Raw genomic sequence first — 16,541 nt, 5'->3', positions numbered from 1 at the left:
TGGATATATGAACCATACTTAAATTTATAAAGGATTAAAGGGATAGTTCTCCCAAAAATAAAAAATGTGGCCATAATTTACTAACTCTCATTATGTTACAAACCTTTATAAATTTCTTTGTTCTTGAACCCCATTTATTTCCATAATATTTTTAAATGGGGTCCACAAATGGTTTGGTTACAAACATTTCTTCTTTATGTTCATCAGAACAAAGAAATGCATACAGGTTTGTAAAAACATGACAGATTTTTAATTTTTTGGGTGAACTATCCCTTTAATTGTACACTCTCAGAATAAAAAAGATACAAAATCTGTCACTGGGGCTGTACCCTTTAGAAAAGTACACATTTGTACATAAAAGGTTCATGCATACTGGTACCTCAGAGGAACATATCAGTATCTGTACATATTAGGAGATTTTTAAATGGCACCATCCCAGTTTTGAAACTGTTATAAATGTATTAATGCTATGGTTTCCCATAGGGTTGAGTTTTCTCAGACAAATAAACAAACCTTTTTCTTTTTTTCCAACAACACTCCCACTCTAAAACATGCGGAAAAGGACATGAGAAAAGGTCCTGAAGCCACTGCGGACAATCCATCACAGCTTCCGTCTGGCTCAGGTCGGTTAGGTGTGGGAGAGTAGCAAAGCTTTGCTAATGTCAGTCTGTTCCTCAGAGTCCTGTCACATAAGCGGACATTGTTTCTGCTTGTGTTTTAGCAGCTGTACCAGTGCCATACTGTATCTAATATAATGTCCACAATCTGAAGAAGTCAGCCCTGCTCTGCTTTGATTATTTAAGAGTGACCACAAGAGTAGCTATCTGTCCAGACTTTATGCTGAAATATGCCATCTATTCTGAACCACATGTCTGGCATCCCTGCTGTATGACATGACTCACCTCCAGTAAGCCACTGGCTTTCTTCTTTAGCTTCTTGTGATGACAGTTGTAGTAAAATAGATGAGACAGCTTCCAGCATAATATACACAGGTCTGTTACTTGGACAATCAGGTACACTCTTAAAATAAATGTGTTAAATTAACACATCTTGTGTCTAGTTAAGGACAACACATCTAGTGTGTTGTCCTTAATTTAACACATCTCTGTGTTATTTTTGGAACAACACACTTTGTGTTGTTTTAACACATCTTGTGTTGTCCCTTTTATTTATATGAACTCAAAATCAACACGAAATGACACATAATGTGTTAAAAATAACACATAATGTGTTAAATAGTTTAACACAAAACAGTGTGTTAAAATTAACACATCCAGGATGTGTTAATTTTAACACATTATTTTGTGTTAAAATATTTAACACATTATGTGTTGTTTTTAACACATTATGTGTCATTTAAGTTCATAAAAAATAAAAGGGACAACACAAGATGTGTTAAAACAACACAACGTGTGTTGTTCCAAAAATAACACAGAGATGTGTTAAATTAAAAACAACACACTAGATGTGTTGTCCTTAACTAGACACAAGATGTGTTAATTTAACACATTCGTTTTAAGAGTGTAAAAAGTGTGCATTTATATAATAAAAAGGACTGAATATAAAATATGAGACAAATGGTATACAGCAATTCTAATATGCTATTTTTATACATTATAATTATAGAAGTGTCATTTAATACTGCTCCATAAAGCACATCCATTCATCAATAATCCAAATTCATTTACATTATTCTCTCTCTTTCTGCCTCTTTTAAGTTAAAATAATGGGATACCAATTAAAGATAAAGTCAGTTTACTAGGTATAGTGGTGTATAAAGATTGTAATCAAAGAAATGTATACAATTGTATCCTATTGTTGAAAAAACTGAAACATATGTGATATGTGATAGATTACTGTACATAAATATATGTATGTTATGATTTTTTTTTTTTTTTAGAGAAAAAACATTATAGCAATGCTCGTCACAATTTTCACCGTGGCTCCCTCTGTTGGCCACCAGAGGCATTTACTCCCCATAGCCTTAGGACTTCATTTCCCACAGTTCCTTGCACTTAGACTCTTTATTGTTGTTTAATCTCCATCACATGTGTCTCGTTATCTCAATCCCCCTGCCTATTTAACTCGGTTCATTCACTTTGTCTTTGCTAAGTCTTGTTTATGTAACACTGCAATTCTGAGCACACTTTTGGATTATTGTTTGTGTTAACATGTTTTTTTTTCCCTGTTTTTCTGCCCATGATTCATGCCTGATTGTTTGGATTGCTTACCTTTGGTTTGATCTTGTCTTGTGTTTAAATATATTTAATAAAGTATGAAATAGTTGTCAGAAGCTTAGTGGTGATATTGAGGTCGAGAGACTGTGGTGTAAGTCAGTATGCTCGTAACCTAAAGTTAGCTTTTAATTTCTAGTAAACGCATTTAGACATAAAAAAATTCATAAAAATCGTTTGTTAAACACAGAAGTTATTTTTGCCATAATTCAATAGTCTATGGAAAATAAAGTGTTTGACGAGCGAAACTTGAACTTCCGGGTTGGCCTACAAAAATACGTCATCAGTGCGGCACTCAATGGCGTGCATGCGCGAGTTCCGATTGACTTTAACAACAACGAACATGTAACGGTGAAAAAATACAGGTGATAAATGTTACTGTGTTATTAACATTTCGATCGCATGCCGACATGAATAATGTTTGTGTATGATTATCTGTTGTGTTTGTTTATAAAGCGCACAGAGTTTGTTTGTTTGTGTTTGTTTACATGCATAGTGTTGAGTTCATACTAAACTGCATGCTATAAACTTCCACTTTAGATGGTATATGTTATAAGATCGTTATAGATAATGTTTTGCTTTAAAGCAGATATGATTCATGTTGTTTGTAAATATTCAAATAAGATTCTGTGTTTAGGGCACGTAAGGGATGTAGGTCAAGATCACGCACATGCGCCATGCCTTTACATGTCCTTAATCTAGTCTGATCAAATGTATAACTGTATTGTCAAAAATAACAAACAAATAAATAAATTAGACAATTTGGGGAAACGTTTGCAAGTGCACGATTATGCAATATATGTGCAATGTATTTAAGCAATATACTTAAAATCACAGTATGCATAAGGTTTCATGTGTGATTATGGCTGTCAATATAACCATCTCTTAATGAATACAGTGCTTGATCAGTGTGGATTTCTAACATTTTAACTATTTGGTCTTCCTCTTTCTTGAATATTTACTTACATCTTTGAATGGAACCTAATGTGTGGTGTAATCATTGTTATCTTGCCTTATTAAATCAGCTGACTTTTTTTTTCTGAGTCTCGTGTATTTTAATTTGTACCTCCAGCATCTACCGTGATGTATGTGACCACCTTCCTGCGGTATATGAGGTTGGTTTAACCCGAATGGTTAATATATTCTTCCTATAGTGAATATTGTCCATGTACCTTCAACCACTCATTTATTTTGACAGGTTTGGTGGTGGATTTTCTCTTCAGATTGTTCAGAGGAGGAATCTCTCTGGAGCAGATGCCATTAATGCTCTGCGACCATTTTACTTTGCTGTGCACCCTGATTTGTTTGGCCAGCATCCAAGAGAGAGAGTAATAATGAATTGGGTTTTTTATTATATTTTTATTACACACCTAAGCTTAATATAGTCTTATCATGTGTACACCCTAAATTGATTGGGTAAACGTGTGATGATAATGTTTTTAATCTTCTGTAGTTCACAGTGCTGAGTTTGTGAACAGACCAGAGTTTGTGTTTTTATATAGTGTGTTGTAATTTCTGTCTCACAGGAGGTAAATGAAAACTCCCTCAAAAGGCTAAATGGTTATCTGGAAAATCTTCAGAAGCCCGGGGTGAGGTCTCCCAAACCCACGCACCTCACTTTTTATGTTAGGGACACAAAGGAAAGAACAGAATCCAATGACAGTTTGCAAGTCTCCGGTAAGATCATTCACCTAATGAAATGTGTTTGATTGGCTACAAGATGACATGCCTATTTAAACTTTAAAGAGGATATAATATGCAGATTATATCTGTTTACAGCACAGTTTATTATATAGTTAAATATAATAATAGTTTTTTTCTGTATTCCAAGACTTTCGAAGCTGTGTGCGATTCCTTTGCTTTTGAACAACGCTTTCAAAAACACAGATTCGAGAATACGGCCAAAAATGGTGTATTATGCGTGCCGGGCCAGTAGATGCCGATGTTACTTTGTAAAGAAACACTAGTGCACACATACGCATTCTTCTACAGAGCAATAAATACAAACAATCCAGACAGCAAAAACATCAAATTGTTTTGTTAAGACAGGCAATAAGGTATGCTTATTACTGTAAGTGACCCTGTTTTGGAAAGCTTTTGTAAACAAAAGTTTTTTAACGTCATTGGAGAAGCATTAAAGGTCCAGTTTTTCTTGTGTTTTCGAAGCTATGTGTGCAATATAACGTGTTCGTTTTTCGTGTGTAAAAAGAAGAAATGATGTTTTTTGAGGAAAACGTTCCAGGATTTTTCTCATTTTAATGGACTTAAATGGACCCCAACACTTAACAGTTTTAATGCAGTTTCAAATTGCAGTTTCAAAGGACTCTAAACAATCCCAAAGAGGCTTAAGGGTCTTATCTTGCGAAACTATTGTCATTTTTGGAAAAATAAAAAAATATGCACTTTTAAACCACAACTTCTCTTCGTCCTCAGGTTATGTGATGCACCAGCGCAACCTCACGTAATTGCGTTAGGACCATAGACTGTAAAAAAAGATGGACGACGCGACGTCACGCCCCGTTTCTATTGCATCAAATTACAAGCTAAAATGAAACTTACCACAATAATGAAGACTTGAAGATATATCAGCGTGATAATAACTACTTGAAAGGACCAAAACCATCTTTTGGAAACTTTTATTGGAAGTGTAAATAATTTTTTATTTAGAGCAGAGTCCCATTCGTTTGAATGGAGTGGGCGGGGTTTATGACTTGTACTGCAGCCAGCCACCAGGGGGCGATCAAAGAGCCAGAGGCTTCACTTTTTAAGGCTTATGAGGCACACCCGGTTATGACGTCCAAACGTCGAAAGGTCACGTGTTACATATATATTAAAAACACATTTGCGGACCATTTTAAACAATAAACTGACACAAAGACATTAATTAGTATTATTCGACATACAAAAACGTCTGAACGGTCCTCTTTGTCCACACTTGTAAACACTGGGGCGTAGTTCCGCATACGTCATCCGTGACCTCAGAGCCCTGTTCTACATGATGATGTATTACGTGAGGTTGCGCTGGTGCGTCACACGACCGGAGGAAGACGAGATGATGTGGTTTAAAAGGGCATATTTTTTATTTTCCTTGCCGTAAATGGGTACGTTTTTATGTGGTTCGGCTGTTTGTGCACATGACGACAACAACGTTTTGAAAATAAACTTTTGTCTGTTCCCATCTCATCTCATACATTTTGAAACATTATGCATTGTTCTTCAAAAGTTTATTTTCATGTGCACAAACAGCCGAACCACATAAAACTTTTCCATTAATGGTTGAAAACATTTTAGCTAAATTAGTTATCAAACCTCATAGAAAGTCACAAGTTTTAAATCACTGGGTGGGGAGGGTACATATACATAATGACATAATGTGTAAACTAAAAGTTTTATCAAGTTATAGTTAAATTTGATACCCCTACATTTCCCAGGATTTCGGATAGTGAGCTTCACCCTTCAGTCTAAGGATGTTTTAAACACGGTGCTGGACGTTCTGAAGTCCTGTAGTCTCTCCGTCGAGCATATCCAAGAGCTGCTTAAGACTGAGACTAAACCGAGCTCAACACAACAGCCTGAAACATCTTTCTATCGGCCCATCAAATGGGACAAGACTTACTATACTTTCACAGGCTTCAGAGATCCAGAGCAGGAGTTAGAACAAGCCAACAAAGTGGAGCCAACACTAAGGTACTGACAGAGACCATAGTCATAGGATTTTTACAGTATTTTGTGGGTCGTGTCTTTTAATGCAGTGGCTTATCTGAAACATTGCCTTTATCCGGTTTACTCCCTCTGTCTTTAGTTTATGGCTGAAGAACAATGAGCCAGAGGCCACAAAGAAACAAAACGCCAGCGTGCCACACCGTGAGGAGCTAAAGAGACTTAAAAGAGAACTGATCCATAAACTTGGCCTGCTGGACATCAGGTCAGCCCTGACCTTTCAAGGCTAGATTTTATTGCTTTCATTGAAGCTTACAATCCTATTTAACCATTTTTTGGTCATGCTGAAATAACACAGATCATCAGAGTCCTTCTTGTTCACTTAATACGGTGTATCTTTTGGTGTCGTTTATGTATTGGTTTCTCAAATTTTTTCAATTTTTTACAATTTACGCTTGGGTTTGGGGTTAAAACAACTTTTTTGTTACATAATATGACATCCTTACACAAACCCCAATTCTAACCCCAACTCCAAGCGACCGTGGTTTAAAAATAGACAAAAACATGAAGAACCCTATATATTAAATAACATCCTAAAGCAAATTCCAAATCTAACCCCTAACCCAAGCGAGAAAAAAAAACAGAAATAAGACACCAATACATAAACGACACCAAAAGATGCACCGTATTAAGTGAACGGGAAGGACGGGCGTATAATCATATGCATGTAAAATTGGAATTTGTCGTATGTACTGCACGAGTTTTCACACTTTGTGCTATTTATACGCATCTACATGAGACTGGGTAGTTTATATTGATATGCAGTTGTTGTCAAATCTCCTCTGTCCTGTAGATGGCAGCGCAAATGGGGAGTTGCACACAAATGCTGTCAGCTTCAGAGTCTAAGTCGTCTTTCCACGCAGAGCCCTGAAGCCCTGCACAACCTGAGAGGTAACCATAAAAAAGATGAGAATAGATGGCCAAAATGTTCAACACATGCATATTTGTCCTTTTCTCTCTCCGAATCACAGGACACATAATAGTTTTTACTGACCAATCAGGAATGAACGCCTCAGGTCATGTGATGTTAGGAACAACAGACGTCCACCATCAGTGGGCAAAGGTATTCAGCCTATTCAGTAGGGCTGCATAACAATTAATCGCAACTAATCGTTTGCAGAATAAAAGTTTTTGTTTACATCATATATGTGTGCGTACTGTGTAAAATAATTATGCATATATAAATACACACACATGAAATATTTACACGTGTATATACATGTTTATATTTATGTATAATTTATATATTATATGGAAATATAAATTCTATACTTTTAATTATGCATGCATTTTTGTTTTTATATATATATTTATATTTATACATAATTATTAATCACAGTACACATACATATATGATGTAAACAAAAACTTTTATTCTGCAAACGATTATTTGCAATTAATCGCTATGCAGCCCTACTATTCAATTAATCCAGTGATTATTTCTAACTTAGATTAAAATATGATTGCACACGGTTCTGGTGACTGTGATGGATGTGTTTGTGATTGTTTCTGCATTCAGCTCTTTGAAAGATTACCCAGTTACCACAGTCTGTTACAGCAGTCGGATTGGTTGAAGGAGCGCATCAGTCACCTGTTGGGCGGGATTCTGGTGATACACATCGAGCGGTTGGGACCAGCTTTGCCCCTGGAGGAACACTACAGCACCCTTAACACCTTTCACAAGAGACTATTGCCCAAACGCCTCTCCCTGCATCCACGCAGCCTGCAGGGCCTCACCTTGACCCTGGAGAAGTAAAGAAATCTGTATAGCCTTCCTTTATAGCCAATTGTTTGTGTATTGGTTTTAAAACGAACTGGCTCCCATTGATGCTTGATGATGCTAGGGTTTATAGGATTGGATTTGTGTGCTGTTATTGAATATCAAATAGAAAGCGTAAGCTTAAAGGAACCTTACACAAATTATGTTTGTGTATTTACTTCTGTAAATACATACTATTTGCTTTTCTAATAAATGCCCTGGTCTAATATGCATAACTTATCCGCTTGTTAAGTCATGACGCACTATTTATTCTTATTACACATTTAAAGGAGCATTTCACCCGTAGAAACATTAATCTTTATTGAAAGTGTGTCATATTTCTAGTCGAAATATAACATACATTTAGAATTTGGTGCCTATTTGACCGAGAAAAGGGGTGTTTGTAGTCTCACTCCCTCAACAAAGATATTGGACTTCCTTCTTTCAATGATGCAAAATTATGATTTTTACATCATTGAAAGAAGGAAGTGCAACACAGATCTCTATATTTCTTCCTTCTCAGCGGCAACTGTGAAAATGATGCACGACCATTCAAAAACATGACTGGGGTTCTAACTATACAAAGCTTTATGCAAATGGGTGATGTGTCCCTTTAAACTAAAATTTTCTAAACTCTCAATGTACAACGCAGTCTCCAGCTTCACAAAATCACAGACAGTGATATATGAATAATTTGTAAAAAAAAAATCATGTCCATGAGTCCATGTCTGGCCATTTCAGATTTTGTTACGGAGATAAAAATTAGGATTGGGTGTTTTTGGTATTTTAGCATTATTTTTTTGTTACATATCTAAGCTATTTGAGATCGGTTGAACCCGGAGGTGGTGGATGACATCAGACTTAACAAGCGGAAAAGACATTTTTTTTTTCAAAGGCTGTTTTTTTATCTTAATGTGTACTAAACTTTGCACCCGTTTTTTCTTTCCGTTGATATAATCACAATTACGTGGGCAAGGAAATATAATACTGGCCAAATTATATATCAGTATCAAAGCCAGTTAGCAATGATGGGCCCTATTTTAACGATCTAAGCGCATTGTCTAAAGCGCACAGCCCAACGTCTAAATGGGCGTGTCCGAATCCACTTTTGATAATTTAACGACGGGAAAAATGGTTTGTGTGCCGAGCGCATGGTCGAAAAGGGTTGGTCCTATTTTTTTAATGAGTAATGGGAGTATTTTGGGCGTAACTTGCAATAAACCAATGAGAGTCTTTTCTCTCATCCCCTTTAAAAGCCAGTTGCGCTGGCGCTGTGCGTAATCCCTATTTAGATGACAGACTTTGTAAACTGAAAACTAAACGGAGGAAGAAGACCACCAGTTTAAGATTAATGTTAAATAAATAATTGTGTTGTTTTTCAATTGAAATTGTATTTTTTTTATTAAAACCTTTAAAACCCGTTTTCTTTTAGTTCTGGAAGTAAAAAAAGCAGGCATTTAATTGCTTTAAATGTATGGCTATCCATTATCATCAAAAAATAATTTACAAGTATGTAAGAAAAGGTTTGTACTGTAAAAATACTTTATTTGTAACAAACAGGAGATAAAGAATTTACAAACGGCTCTCTGCATGTTTCAGCACTTGGACAGCGTCATGAGTTTTTTTAAAGCATTACTTAAAAATGTTTCTCATCTCACCATATCCACAGGTACAGAGTCATCTTATACAATAAATCCATGAGGTAGCATTAAAAAAAACATTTAAAAACAGATGCATTTGTTTAAAGCAAAGCATTTATTTACTTACCAGGCTGCAGGTGAAGCAGCTCTTTGCGCCTTCTAACGTCTCATCATTAGTCTTTATTTATGTCCAAGAGACTCAATAATAATCTTTTACATTCAATCCTTTAGTCTTTCATATCTAAAAGCATTTTTGTGCTGCTGCGCATTCATGTATGTGATAAGCAAACCCGCGTTGTCCTCCCTTAGGTTTAATGCGCTCTTTAAATAACATAAAACATATTGCATCATTGACTTTAGACTTTAGAGCAGGTTTTTGTTGGTCAATGGCGTAGTCTATTTTAGTTGCCTCAAAATAGCAACGCGCCAACAATGCGCCTGAACACACCTCGTTTTCAGACCAGAACGCCCATGGGCGCAAATGCATTTGCTATTTAAACAACGTGGTGCTAAACGTGAAAATGATAATTGTGCAGGGTGAAAACTAGCAAAAGACACTTGCGTCATGCATTGTGCCGGGTGTAAGATAGAGCCCGATGAGATCCCATCCTACAGTTTATCTCATTGGCTTTGTTTACATGCATTGATGGCTTAGTCGGACTTAAAAGTCTTTATGTAATCGCTTTAATCGATCTGACCGTGGTTGATCGGAATTCTGTAGACCGATCTGTGATATGATCAACAGGAGAAAATTAGGCATGTAAACGCCTGTAATTCGGATCCAAAATGCTTTGAAATTTTGCTTATGTTTACATCTTATGTTTATGTCTTATTTGTGTATATCACAATACTCATCACAAAAACATGGCAATGGCAACATGTATGATTGAAGGAATGGGGGCAGGTGCTATACATTCAGCAGGGTTCATGTGTGTGTTCTTTCTGTCATGACATTAAATAAAAATAGCAACGTGCCTTTCTGATTATGTAAAGTCTTCATGTAAACAAACAATTCAACTGGCTTGAAACCTGAAAACTGTACTTTTGTAATCTGCGATAAGATTAAAATCAGTCAGACTGATGGAAATTGATGCATGTAAACATGTGCTTTACTATAATTTCATCATGTTACAGAAATGAATCGCATGGCACTTTTCGTCTTTAAACTAATTAGTGTGGGACATGTTTCATTAAAGGATGGTACAAGATGAAAGAGTAAAGAGAACGTACTGGTGTAGGTTGAACAGATTGACGATGAACCGCTTCGGGTTTTAGACACTAAAGATGTTATTATCGTGAAGTCCTATTCATTTCTATACTATTTTACAGATTCTGACAGATGTGGCTTCACTGTTTACCAGTAACAGCTTGAGAACTCATTGTGCTGCTTAATGCCCAGTCAGTCATTGTGTTTTTTATTCGGTTCTGTTGCCATAGTGACCGCTCCACCCCCTGCCTCCATGAGATGGGGCACTTCATCATCCCCACCATGTGTGACATCTTACAGCTGCAGAACTTCCTTCAGAGTCAGGCACAGGAGGCTCGCAGGCGCACCAGACTCAAAAACCTGTAAGGCCTCAACTCAAAATCTGCCATGTTTACCCTCATAAATATGTCCCTGCTCTTACCGTGCACAATTTGTCTGGTGACGTTAATTATAAACATTAATGCCACCTCTGTCAAAAATTAGATAATGACCAAATGCTTTTGAAACGTATTATTATTACGAGTATTGTTTTGGATCAACATAGCTTCTTGACCCATTTGGTTTATTGTTTTTACCCATTTTGGAGTCACAACATTCTTAGGAATAACTGTAATCGCAGTATTAAATCAGTGTTTGTTACCTTATCCTATGATCAACTTTAAAAGGTTCTATTAAAATTTTAGGTATTTCTGTGTACACAGGTTGGAGGCTGAGGAAGAGGACATCATATCAAGCTGTCTCCAGGATCTGTCTCTGCGCAGTCTTTCGAAAGAGCCCAGCGTGTCGAGCAATCAGATGATTCCCTGCTGCAGGCGTCTGATGGAGGAAAAATCTCCTCAGATGCAAGGTCTTCATCTCTGCGTTTCACACTTTTATTCTGTTATGCAGGACGGCGATCTGTGTATACCCTGGGACTGGAAGGGCTAAAAACAAACTGGATCAGTTTGGATTAAGTGTTACTGATAGGTTTTTTACAATAGTGTCGTAACCTGTGTCTCTCAGGCCTGGGTAGAGTTTTGAGATCTTGGAAACTGTATAGGTGATTATTAATGCACTTTGGTCCTAAAATACTAGCACATATATTTTTGTGCTAAATTAAAAATGGTTCCCAGTGAAGTCATGCTATAGCTTGGTACGAAAAGGGAGTTGTGCACTGCCAACCTTATGTATTATGCATACATGTATTCAACAGAAACACTAATAATGCTAAGTCATTTCTGTTTTAAAGCGTAAAACCAATAAGCATGATCATTGTTTTAAACCTTTTTTTTTTTTTTGTGGTAGTTTACCATGCTGTGTTGAGGCTTTTTAATATTGAACATTATTTGTTTGGTTCAAGTTTTCAAAGTGGTGCTGGATTGGTACTCTACATAAATAAAATGTTTATCAGGTTTTTATCAATGGCACAGCTGAAGTTCAAAAAGCAAGTATTCAAAAAAGCAGAATATCTTAAAGGGTGTCATTGTTGTGATGTAATGATGGGTGTCTATATATTCAGGAATGGTATATGTTCTCTTCAGATGTAGTATACTGTATGTACATTATCAATTTTAAATGCTTTGAGGTGAAGATTGCCATGTATTTATGTTGTTTTGCTGCTGTTGTAATTCAGAGTTTATAATATGGGTGTATGTTTGATTTATGTTAAACTGTGCGACCACAATGTTTAAACAAGTATTGACGGTCATTATTTCTACTCTCATTTTTATTTACAAAGTTTTTGTTATGACAAATAGTATCATAACTTTTCCTTTGTAACAATTATGAATGAATTGAATGTTGAATTGCATCATGTATAAATAAACTAATACAATTGTATCTTGTTTATATTTGATTCTCATAGTCATGTGTTGTTACATATGATCTTTAGTTTTGTTAATTTAAGTTATGTTGCATTAATGAATTCTTCCATATTGGCGAAATCTGTTACCTGTTGTCGGATACCACGAAATTACATCTAAAAAAGTTTTTGTTTTCAAAAGAATAAGCATGATGTTCTGTAAAATAACATTTTCGCTACACTCTCAGAAAAAGTACCATACTAAAGTTGTACCTTTTTGTCACTGTGGGACAGTACCTTAAAGGGGCCATGGCATGAAAATCTGACCTTTTCCATGTTTAAGTGCTATGGTTGGGTCCCCAGTGCTTCTATCAACCTAGAAAATGTGAATTTTCTCACTTATTTTTGGTAAACCATTCTCTACAAGCACATGAAAAAATAGGTTGTTGAAATGTGGCTCTCCTTATGATGTCATAAGGAGCTCTTATTATAATAATACTGCCCCTTAATCTGCACTATCCAATCACAGCACTGCCATTTAGTGCAGAAAATAATTCACAGCACAATTGAGTTTTAAATGCAACAAACCACCATCTTTGTGATCAGTGTTTGCATTTCATCAGCTCATTTGCATTTTAAGGACACACCCAAAATGGCACATTTTTGCTCACACCTACAAAGTGGCAATTTTAACATGTTATAATAAATTATGTATATGGTATTTTGAGCTAAAACTTCACATATGTGCTCTGGGGACACCAAAGATTTATTCGACATCTTAAAAAAGTTTTGTGCCATGGCCCCTTTAAAAAAGGTCCTTTTATGTACCATTTAGGTACATATAAGTATGTACCTTTTAGATACAAAAGTATACTTTTTAAAAATAACCATTCCAGTGACAACTTTTGTTCCTTTATGTATCTTTTTTCTTGGAGTGTATGACTACATTAGATGGTTAAAATTATCTACACATCCACAGAAAAGTTAAAGTATACTTTTGAACAAATGGTAGCTGAATTTGATCATGTATTCGCATGCTATCATCGACGGTTGGTTATCTTTTTAGAAAAGGATATTTGATTAATTGCAATAGCAAATTCCTTGTTGCAAACATCAAACAGTTTTACTGTGTAACAAATAGTTTAAAAAAGTTTCAAATTCCTCTGTGGTGAACTTGCAGGCCCCCTACATTACTGAGCATTAGTGCTGAGCTGAATGACATGTGAATCATTGCTTTCAGACATTACCTGTGAGTCTGTTCATGGCCTGACCGCTTATACTGTCTGCTTTTAGACAGATTTACTCATGGAGGGTTGAGACAGACGGTATCAGCAAGGGGGTCACAGACCAGGCAGCGTTTTCTGTTCAAAGAGGCTTGTGTGTTATTTTGTACAACAAAAGTTTTAAACTTCATAATCATTCAGAGCAAAAATAAATATTTTTTATTGTAGTTACCCAAAAATTTTAAACCCCGTCATAAGGCTTGTTGTGTTGTCATAAGATCATTTGAAAATGAAGAAAAATGCCAGAAGTGAGTGTTTAAACTATTATTATTCAGTCTCATCATTTTGATATAAGCATATATTTATATGAATAAATACTTCAACTTTTTAAAAAAAAAAGAACGACTGTTGGAAGTGTCAATAAAACTTAGCTCTACATATTCGTATCAAATTGTCATAATCTGTTTTGTTTTCTTGTTTAACTGCAAACTGATTGAAACTACTTACGGTATACCATGAGATCTTCATATATAAAAAAACATACACCGTGTTTGTGATGATAATGCAAGGGTCAAATACAGGAACTCTCACAGACATTCATTTCCTTCATTAGTAAACTTAAAGAAACCCCTCATTAAAATCAAAGAGCAAATATCTCGTCTGAAGGATCTGACTCATACTTCTTTGAACAAATAGGCTGTTTTTGCTATACTGTAATTTGGCTGAGACGGTCAACTTTTACAATAATAATCATATTTGCATTGTTTACCGGATATATATTTAAATGGTTTATAAATAGTATCTAAATGAGTTAATTTCTCCAGAAATATATAAAAAAATGATATGTGATCCTGCCTGTGAGAAATCCCAACTAATTTTTGTAATATACTGTTTCTGCATAAAATAATCCTACATAATGTAAAGAGCATTATGTGAAAATATAACTTTGATGTTGACTGAGGTCATATCAAAGATGGGAATTAAAGTGAAATCAATGATTGAAAACAAACTTCGATGCTCCTAAACTTATAATTACTTTATAAGACTTCAGCCTGGATTTCACAGACAGGGTGACATTTACCGTGCAAAAGTCTTAGGCCACCATGCTACCATTAGATGTGTTGTTTTTGCAATGGTATAGTGATCATATTTAAAATGTTTCTCAGTCTCTTTATTAGAATACATCCAGAAAATACAGGAAATGTATATGTAGTATTAAATAAACAGTATAAAGGTATTAGCTGAAGTGTTTAGGGTAAACTCCCCTCATCGAATAACTTTAGGACTTCGGCCTCCTCAAAAAAAAAACTCAAGATGTGTTTCTTGCCAAGAGAGGTCACATTAAATACTGACTGATGCCTGAAGAAGACATTTAGTTCTGAAAACTGTTTTGTTTTTAATTTTGTGTACATATTTCCTATATTTTCTGTTTGTATCTTAATATTAGGAGTGAAAAATAAATATGGATGGACATTCAAACTTTGCTAAAACAACAAAGCTGGTGATGGTTGTCAGACTTTTGCACAAATACCTTAAGTCATCTGATCAGATATTTTACTAGTATAATATTTAGTCAATCAACATGAATATTTTATGTCACATTGAATTGCAAACTCCATAGCAATTACAATGAAGCAGTTCACACTCTCAGGGCAACAGTGATACGACAGGGTGCAACAGGGCAAGACTCTTTGTTAAGTAAGTGGATATAAGTGTAATCCCATGATTAAGACAGGTCGGTGGGAAACCCCACTGATAATGAATCTTTTACTTGCATTGTTAAGGGGCACCACATAAAGGCAATCAAAAATGTACGCTTGTGCACAAGGTGCACCATTGCACAACAAATTTTGTGAGTAACCATTTGATTTGAACTTGTACATTCACTACACATATGTGCCACATTGCAATTTATAGTTGCCATCTTCCATCTTTTTAATCATTTTTTTAAATCGAATATTCACTCTTGACCAATACCAGAATCTGGACTTTAATAAACCATCTTATTAAGGCAGATGTTTTCTGAGCATAAGAAATAATCGGTGCATTGGTCCTCACACACAAACAAACAAACTAATAACCTTTGCCTACATCGCCTGTGGTCATTTCCACCATCTGACATGACCCTTCCTTGCTTTGCTTAGTTTTGCTGGGCCTCTGCCCTTACCCAACCCCCGTTCCGGCTTTTCCTCATGCAGATCAATGGAATGTCCTTCGGATGGCCGGAGCTCGGCAGCAGTGCGGCCAGCTCTAATCCAAACCACAATAATGGGGTCAAAGGGTCCCTCCCAAAGCTCTGTCTTTCAGCCTGGCATCCCACTGCTTTATTGGGCAGCCTGCATCTGGAGCCTGAGCCCCACCGAGAAGCTTCCTCCCTTGTCACAAGAGCCACCCCAGCACCCCGTCCTAAGTGCCCATAAATGCGCACAAAAGCCAGTCCTACATGTGGTAGCTATCTATTACAGAAGGGGCCCTCAGGAGGGGTAGCATCAATTACAAAGGGTTGAAATTGATTTCATAGTTTCAGGTGTGGGGGAAATGAGTTTTTACTGTTGAGAGATGATGGCAGTGAGAATTTAAAACAGCGATGGACGTGAGAGTACAGCCAGGGGGTCTGCATGTACTAGGATAATGTTTCTTCTTAACCTCTTTTTGTCTAATGTATTGCTACTTTCGCATTAATGAGGCTTAAGCATTCATCACATCAAATCCAGTAATGTTTAGCTAATTTTCCAAAGAACATCATTTTACATGATCATTAAAAAATGAGTGAGGTGGGTGAAAAAGTCACTCAGCAGGAAGCACACATATTTTGCTTCGGGTGTCACACACAATTCCCTCAAAATAGAAAGAAAACATGCAAAAACAGGACTTGTTAATGTATTTTAATTGTATTATAATTAAATTGTCAATCAAACAGTAAACACTATTGTGTTTTCCTACAATAAATGATACACTTTGACAGACATATATTCCCA

The 16,541-nt window shown here is 36.0% G+C and overlaps 1 protein-coding gene across 1 annotated transcript; it reads left to right on the top strand.

The window, feature by feature from the left end:
- The first annotated feature begins 2,486 nt into the window (after window positions 1-2,486).
- tcaim (T cell activation inhibitor, mitochondrial) lies at window positions 2,487-12,378 on the top strand. Its single transcript, XM_065246207.2, has 11 exons — window positions 2,487-2,599; window positions 3,307-3,349; window positions 3,433-3,562; window positions 3,761-3,911; window positions 5,666-5,921; window positions 6,037-6,159; window positions 6,748-6,845; window positions 6,926-7,017; window positions 7,474-7,706; window positions 10,791-10,922; window positions 11,262-12,378. Exons 2-11 carry the CDS (start codon window positions 3,318-3,320, stop codon window positions 11,485-11,487), a joined length of 1,473 nt encoding a protein of 490 aa, XP_065102279.2. The 5' UTR covers window positions 2,487-2,599; window positions 3,307-3,317; the 3' UTR covers window positions 11,488-12,378.
- Window positions 12,379-16,541: the final 4,163 nt, after the last annotated feature.

This window comes from Paramisgurnus dabryanus, chromosome 13 (assembly GCF_030506205.2).
Source record: "Paramisgurnus dabryanus chromosome 13, PD_genome_1.1, whole genome shotgun sequence".
NCBI classification, from domain to species: domain Eukaryota; kingdom Metazoa; phylum Chordata; class Actinopteri; order Cypriniformes; family Cobitidae; genus Paramisgurnus; species Paramisgurnus dabryanus.
This window is presented reverse-complemented; position numbering and strand designations above follow the sequence as displayed.